The 8,448-nt window shown below is 46.7% G+C and overlaps 1 protein-coding gene across 4 annotated transcripts in view; it reads right to left on the bottom strand.

Annotated features, from left to right (window-relative positions):
* Positions 1-8,448, bottom strand: part of HSF1 (heat shock transcription factor 1) — a 75,727-nt gene that overhangs the window by 44,690 nt on the left and 22,589 nt on the right. For all 4 annotated transcript variants that reach the window (XM_019470204.1, XM_019470207.1, XM_019470211.1 and 1 more), the window contains exons 3-4: positions 2,922-3,058; positions 937-1,061 (exon numbers count right to left, since the gene is read on the bottom strand). In XM_019470204.1, the coding sequence (XP_019325749.1) occupies positions 937-1,061; positions 2,922-3,058 (262 nt within the window). The remainder of the gene's footprint in view (positions 1-936; positions 1,062-2,921; positions 3,059-8,448) is intronic.

Raw genomic sequence — 8,448 nt, 5'->3', positions numbered from 1 at the left:
ATCAAAGGTTACAAAGGGGAACCGACCCCCCCCCCCCCCCATATTAATCAGCCTCAACAGGTATCTAAACTTAAAGGCAACTTTGAGTCTGAGTGCAAGTCTTACAACTGGCAGATTACACACAGATCCTGCTAGGAGGGCAGCCAGTTCCTGGTGCGCCACTTCAAGATTCCGGTTAGGTGACATGAACTAAATTCTTCTGTATGACCACCATGGGAAAAAGTCACGTAAGGGTGAGCAACAGTGCCCTGATCATCTCTAAAGGTAAGGCAGTGTTTATCAGTGGGACTCAAGATCACCCATTTTGCCTCCCAACCCAACAGCAACACTGGGTGAGCAGTATCCAGCGAGAATTTAACCGGGTGCAAGTAAGAAGTCAAGAGCCTGGAGGAAGAATGCAGTATTAGAACAGAAGGACAGCAGACATCATCCCAAATGACTTGAATACCCTGGTGCAGCGTAAGACAAGACAGAATAGCTGTGCTTTGGGGGGGGGAGGAGGGGGGGACGGGAACCAACCCACAAGGGAAAAACCCAGCACCATGCATTGACTGAAATTTCAGATCGTAACCCCCGTGGCAGGGAAGGAAGTTCCTGAAGTCTTCACAGCCTTTCCAACTGATACCTCAAAGCAGAGCTGTACTCCAAAGAGGCTTTACGCTGTGCTTGGGGTCACAGGTCTGGCTGCTGTGACATCAGGTCTTTAACGGGTTTTAATCGCGTTCAAAAAGTCCCTCCACCACCCCCTTCTTGCCCTAAGCAGAAAGCCTCTTAAAGCCCAGGCTATACTCCCGAGACAACTGGAAGCCAGAACAGAGAGCAAGCAAGCAGCAGCCAGCCTTCCCTCAGGTGAGGTCTTAAAAATGACGTGTTCAGGAAAGAAATCACTGAGCAAACTCTCCTGCATTTTCTGCCATCCCCTCCCCACATACATACTGCTTCATGGCTATCAGCTTGGAGTCCATGCTCTCCTGCTTTCCTTTCATCACCTGGATGTCAGTCAGTAACTTGGTTACATTGTCTTGCCGAACCTTTATATCCTCATTCTTTATACTGGATACCTGGAGACAGAAAGGAAGACGTCAGTGATGTTTCCTTCCTACAAAACGGTTATTTAAGCTTCAAAGTTGATACTGCAAATAATTCATCTCCCCCCTCTCGACCAACCGCTGCATTTACACCCGAGTGCATTGTGTCAAGGGACTAAAACCAGCCGTCTGCAAGGCAAGTTTTCTGCGAGCATATTGCTATTTGAAAACATCAAACTCTGTCGCAGCCTAAAAAAAAAATAAGTATCTTTTTTGATCAGAAATACAGTGCTCGGGCCTGCACAAGCGCTGTCTGCCTACGCAAACCTTCAGATTTGAAGGTTGACATTCTTACCTATGACAATCCTAAAACTAAAACTTCGCAGCCACAAAGACCAGGGAGCACATTTGCACTGAAGATAGGAAACGTTCTTCTCGCACGCTTTCAAAGGTCTCTGCTGCGTGCAGTGAACTGAGTATCGGTCTTGGCAATGAAGAAAGTAATTAGCTGGTCTGAGAAAGAAAATCAGGAGAAAAAGGGCAGAGGAGCTCACTGCAGCAGAGAGGCCTGCAGGCGGAATGGTAAGCCTCTTCCAGAGATCCCTGAGCAGCAGGCGGTCGCTCGAGATCCTCATCATTGCCACTACAAGTGTTAAAGCAGCTGAGGAGAAGATTCTGAGCAGACGATTTTATTTTTCTGATAATATCCTCACGAGAAATGACACCTAGGCACGTTTCGCAAGAGCTGTACCGCGTGAGAAGTCTGTGAATCTGCCAACCATTACAGAGGTTAACACATCTCACCTATTCAATAGCAGCTTCTCTCCACTTCACTTGCCAGCAGGTCACATATCTTTAAGATCTCTTTACATCCTTCTAACGCGTTTGCCCACTGTGAAAGTGTCTAGAGGAACTAAATGCCTCCGTGAAAATGGCACTTACGGTTATTTGAGAGCACCCTGGGATAGACAGAAGAGCGAGCTACTCTCTCTACGCATTGCTTTGATTAATTTTTGGAAAAGAATGACAAAAACGTGTTTCTCCAGCCCACGCTTCAGGACTAATAAATTAGCCTGGAAAGTTCATAAGCATTTTTGGAACTCCTGATACCAGCTGTTGCTATACCATGTCTTCAGTGCATGTACTGCAATTCTGTGTGTCAAGAAACAGGGGCAGCTGTAAAGCACATCTGTGAGTTTAAAGGGAAAACGCGCAAGTTTATATTTGGGATACACTGGAGGTTAACACATTTAAAATAATTCAGGTATCTTATCCTCCCTTTTCCTCCTTCCACTACTACATCGAACCTATCTTCATGTGTCTGTGTGTGCACACATCGTATGTATGTATTTTTCATTCCCTGACGCATTTTAGGTAAAGACTGCACCTCAACTAGTGATCGCTCTCCCTCCTACTGAAAGGTACAATTGCTCTTCAGTCTCTCCAGAGGACACGGCAAACTTCCCTCCATCAAGCTAAACTCAAACAGATGCTGCTTGTTCAGAAAAACAGGAAAAATATAGTGACCCTTTTTACTGAACTCGGAAACAATCTGGTTTGCAAGGCCAGAGTGCTGGCTGTTTTCTGTTGGTGGTGTGGGAGAGAGGGGAAGCCTCAAGCAGTGCCACAAAGAACCTAATGGCTGAAAACATTGAGAACAAGACCCACGAACAACAGGGACTGGTACCAAGAACCTGAAGCCAGCCGATCAGCAGGATGGCACTGCAGCTTGTACCTGGGTGAGAGGGTAGAGACAGCAAGAAGCGCTGCTGGCATAAAACAATAACCAATGACACCCGTGTCCGTCAGCCCTTAGAGCACACTGATGCTTTTCAGATTAATCCTCTGTTTTTAAGCAGTTTATCTAGAGCAAGATCTGTTGTATAAACTTACGCTGGTTACTTTCCTCTTGATGTTCTCCAGGAGATGTTCCTGGCCTCGGATGAAGTACGGATGCTGGAATTCAGTATCATCTTTCTCTGGCTTCACCAATCCTCCCTGCTCAATGTGGACAACCTTTCGAAAGCCATCTGAAAATCAAAGGGTAGATAATTGGAGAAAAGCTTAACAGGCTAAATGTGAACTTGAGAAAGCAGAAACTAGCACAAGTTACCCTTGTTCGCTTAAATACCCAGTGCTCTGTCACTGTGGTATTCCTTTCTAACCGATCTCATCCTAAAAATGCCACGTGGAATGAGAAGCCCTTCCTTAAATTGACAGACATTCGAAGAGAGGCTTATGCTGATCCTCTCTGTACGGTCTGAACAGCAAGTGGTACGAGTCCTCTCCAGCCACCGCACCCTTCCCCTGCCTCTGTTCCTCGCCAGGAGAGCAGAGCCAGGCCACTGAGCTGCCTGCCTCGAGCCACAGCTTGACACAGATGGCCGAGAAGAGCAGGATCCACTTCTACATCCTAGAGTCATTTGAAAAAACACCCTTTGCTGCTCTCGCAAGACCAGCTTGCGCTGACGTTTGGCTGGTAGCGTGGGTCAGCAAGAAGAAAGGCTGAAATCACTGGAACTAAACCAAGAGTCTCAAACGAACCTCACCATTTCCTGATAAAAGCCCCTCATTCACAGGGAACTGTCCCGTCACATGAGTAAACAGCACCTTGCCTTGCCTTTTCAGCGCAGAGCAAGAGGACAGACATGTTATTTCAACAAAACTTTTTTCAAGAACACCACCAAAAAGAGACTCAAACATTTAGCACACGCCCCAGGCAATCCCAGAGGGCTTATGTGTTATTTATTCAGGGAATAAAATGGTTCCTGAGAGCTATTAGCCATGTACTCAGCAACAGACATGATGCAGATAGAGCACCACTGCCCATCATCTCATATACCAATGAAAACAGGAACACTTCAGAGACGAAACCATGCAAGCGTCCATCAGCACACAACAGGCGATGAGTTACTACTGCGTTTAGTTGAAGTCCCGAGCCCCTCCGTTCTCCACTTCAGTGCCTTCTCGCTGCAGCACGTGCTACCTTACCCTACAAGTCCATGACGCAGACTACTGTAGCTGGCACGCCTATAATAAATCGGCACGTTCCAGGCACTGTAGGCACCCTGATCCTTAACCTGAAAATAAAGAGCCATTTTCTTAGAGTAAAGGAGACCCCCAGGCACAGAAGGTAAATAAATGACTTCCCAAAGGCTTCAGAGCCTTTCCAGAAAACTTCTTCCTAAATGAGCTGTACAACACTACCAGGACAGAGCTGACAATCTCTGCGAACGGGGTTAGTAGTCCTGAAGCAGACACTCAAGTTACCGAGCTACTCGCCTTCGTACCAAAGCCCAAAATTCTTTTTTTTAACAGTCTACTCCACCTTCAGAAATGTAAGTCCGTGTAGTTTTTCTGGTTCTAATGTGCGACTATGAAAAACATCCTGGCTGCAGACAACTCCCCCGAAGGACTGCGACAAGCACCGCTTTTGTTATTCCCCTTCGGGTGAGGGTGACGGTGCAATTCCTCTGCTGCTGGGGAAGGGAAGGACGCGGCATGCTGGAAAGTGCTTCCTCAACAGTTCAGGCAGAAGTTATGCACCAAAGTCTTCAGATGTACTTAAAACACCTAAAAGCCACTCAAGAACAGAGTGTAGCGCATCAAAGTATTTTTGGATGTCAGCATTTCCGTAAACCGCTAGGATAAATCAAGAGTGTTATTTAAGTTGCTCAGACCACAGCTGCGGTTAAAAAAAAGAAAAGCTTCCTGCACTTGCAGCAGAAAGTGATTTAGAGAAATTACACGTTATTGTAGTGATATTAGCCAGTTTTCGGTTATTCAAGCGATCCTTAAAAACTAAAGGCCCCGGTCACGAAGCACAGAATGTGCCCCACAGCTATTCAAAGAGCTGGTGTTGAAAGGTAATGAAAATGTCATCCTTTCTAATAACATTGGAATGCTCTCTGCAGCCCACATCTGGAGCATTAAAGTTAATCCCTGATATAATCTCCACGTGAGAGGGGTATGAAAGGCATCCTTTATGCTGCTGCCTATCACAAGAACCCGCAGCCAAAAGGTAAATGCAGACCTGTGTGCGCGGGGAGGAAGCCGAGCAGACTGCCGTGAAGCAACGTCTCTGGGATAATCCCAGAGCGTTCCTGCTAGCTGGCAGGAAAGAACAGCCACAAACGCACCCATCAATCTCGGAGCATTTACACAGTCAGGCAGTTCTCGATTTCCTTGCACATCCGAAGGGTAAGAGGAGGATTAAGCAGTATAAGTTTGGAAAACCAGGCAGGGGGGAGCACGGAGAAAAAGAATATTGCCTGATTAGTAGAGGGCAGGGGACCAGTAGCAGGGAGATACTCGGTCAGAACTTTGGACAGTCTGAAGGGACCCAACCTGAAACACCAGCTCGGATTCCGTTTGCTCACACAGCGACCAGAACAGGGGCAGAGGAGTCCCTAGACAAAGCTTCCATCTGAGCTCGCAGCAGATTACTTTCTTTGCCTGTGGGTGTGCCCAGAAAGGTGACCAGGGCTCAGCACACGCCATGAAACACCTGTTCTGGAGAATTTCATGACCCTCACTCAGGTTTTGCACAGGGATCCACAGCCTGAAAGCTAGCTCGGAGGCACTCTTCACGTTACTGGACTATTCACCCAGCCAGGACAACGGACTTCAGATTTCCCTGTGAACAGGTAATACAATTATGCTAAACACAAAGTGCTTTGAGAAAAATGCAACAATAACTGCACGGCTCTACTAGAAACAAGCAAGTCCCCATAAAGTGTAGAAAATCACGTTCCATTTCGGGTATCTTTTTCTTTCCTACATGCCCTTTAGCAATCCCTGTTCTTCAAGCAAACAGGACACGCAGCGTAGGGACAAACTCTGAATTTCCTTTCAAGTTTGGACATACATCTGCCACGTCACTCAACTCTAAAATAAATTGAAATCCTCAAACTGCCACCAATCACAAGCCAAGAAATCCCTTTTATAATTCAAGTAAATCAAAGCCTCTGTAACACAGACCGGGGAGAACAGGATCAATGTTAAAGAACAGATTAAGCATAGGAAAAAAAGTTATAAGCACCTGAACACGGAAGTTACATTTACTCATTTTCTAGTGCAAGACGTGAAGTCTGGCTTTCCATCATCTCAATATTGCATCACACTATCATGGTAGTGTAACTGAACACGTAAGAAAGATCCAAGAGTCTGGTCGAGGGCAGGAATTGTGTTTGGAGAACCCAACTCTTGAGGTCTTAAAAAAAAAAATCTCTCAGTTCCATGTCTGATCAGAACACATTTCTTTTTTCCCAGAAATACTGAACCACTTGGGAAAGGTGGTGTTAGAAAGACGTTTCAGCCCTGTCTTAGCTTGGTCCTGGAGATTTGTTACTTCTTTTTCCCCCCTTTTTAAAAGAACACCTTATCACTCAGATGTGCTTTTGCCCAATCACCTACTTCTGTTCCAGCTCTTCTATCCCTGCTATTGAAAGGAGGAGCTGACACCTGGAATAACGTTATTCTCCTTGCCCTCCCCTGCCCTTTTAACATTACATACGGTGAGAAGGAACAGACCAGACAGCTTGCTTTCTTCTTCTTATTCCCCAGTTACAACAGTGTCAGTTGGAGAGGCAGCCTTTACCTTATTTTACAAGCTAACGCTCAGGTTGATCCTATTCCAAAGCGTTCCAGGACACGCAGGTACTAAAGGCACCTGCAGACATGTGCTTTGGAGGGAAGTATCACCCTCCTCCCTCCAAACGCAAGTCAGATGTGATGACAGGACAGGCAAGAGAAGCGCAGCTGGAAAGCTCACGCTGAGGAGGGAAGCAAAGCTGCTGAAGGAGCCTGTCCTTCTGCAGGGCGACCTCCCACCCCCCGCCTGCAGACGGGAGCGGAGCCTTCCTACCTGCCAGAGAAAAGGGCTGCTTCTCCCGCCCTCCAGCGAAAGAAACGGCGAGCAAGGTGAAAAGCACTGACGAGCGATACTCTGGAGGTGTCCGGCTGTCCCGTGTCCAGTCACGCGTAAGCAACCCAATGACATCCTTGTTCTCCTGGCGGGTTTTGATGTTGTGGGCATACCTCTCCTCAACTGTGATGGGAACCGGAGCATTCCCTAATTCTCCGGGAACCCTCGACCCTTCTCAGAGAGCTATGGAAGCAGGTGCCACTTTTCACGTACACACGCGCGTAAGTCATAAAACCCCAAAAACCAAACCAAAAACCCAGAAGACAAGAAAACGTCAGGTTAAACCAATTTAATTTTCTTCCATCACAGAGTAGCAAGCTTTATCAATAGAAAAGCAGAAGACATCTCAACCAAAGCATGACATCCTCAAAGCAGGAAAAGCAGCAAGATGAAACTGATATAATATGGGCGTAAAGCCAACAGAAAAAGCCTTATTTAGGGAGCAGTTAGCAAAAAAATATTGTAGTGCTGCGTGTAAGACCGTGGGCCCAGCCCTATTCAGCACCTTCATTAGTGGCATGAAGGACTGAACAGAGCATGTTTGCTAAACTGGCTGATAAAACACAGCTGGGAAGAGCCGCCAGTACGTTTGCTGAAAGACACGACTGCAATTCAGAGTGATTCTGACAAGAGGAACGAAAGTCACTACTGACAAATACAAGCTACAACTCTGAGGCAGGAATAAAACCAAACAAATATGGGAGGGAAAACCACCGGGTAGGTAGTAGCTGAGCAGAAGGGGATCTGAACGCCGCAGTGGATCATGAGCTGAACGCAGAAGTCAATGTCACGCTGCCGAGAAAAAGGCCAATGCCACAGCGGGATATACACAAAAGTATCACCTTCAAGACACAGGAGTTACTCTCTTTGTTCTATCCCGTTACACCCAACGTTGGCCACTGCACTTCAACAAAGAGATGGAACAAAGTCAGTTCAGAAAGGAATGCAAATGATTAAAGGCTGGAAAAGAATCTACAAGAATTAAAAAGACAGGCTGTTTGCTGGAAAAAAGAAAAAAAAAGGAAAAAAGAAAAAAAGGAGACGAGAGAGACGAGAGAGACGAGAGAGACGAGAGAGACGAGAGAGACGAGAGAGACGAGAGAGACGAGAGAGACGAGAGAGACGAGAGAGACGAGAGAGACGAGAGAGACGAGAGAGACGAGAGAGACGAGAGAGACGAGAGAGACGAGAGAGACGAGAGAGACGAGAGAGACGAGAGAGACGAGAAAAAAAGAGGACTGAGGAGAGGTGTCAAGTTTTCGAAGACACAAAGGCTGATGCAAAGGGAAAAGGAATAAATCTCTCTATATCCACAGCAGATAGGAGAGAAGCGGAGGATTTAAACTGTAGCCTGGAAGGTTTGGGTTAGACACTCAGCAGTCAACTCCTCTGCTTCGCTATCCTTCCACTAACAGCATCTCCCTGACGCACTTACGGAACCTTGGCTTGGAAAAAACCGGTTAGGTGCAAAGTCATCAGGAACAACAGAGAGAG

The sequence above is a fragment of the Aptenodytes forsteri genome, unplaced genomic scaffold, assembly GCF_000699145.1.
Source record: "Aptenodytes forsteri isolate BGI_AS27 unplaced genomic scaffold, ASM69914v1 Scaffold651, whole genome shotgun sequence".
NCBI lineage: Eukaryota > Metazoa > Chordata > Aves > Sphenisciformes > Spheniscidae > Aptenodytes > Aptenodytes forsteri.
Note: the sequence above shows the minus strand (reverse complement) of the source record. Positions and strands in the feature narration are given on the sequence as shown.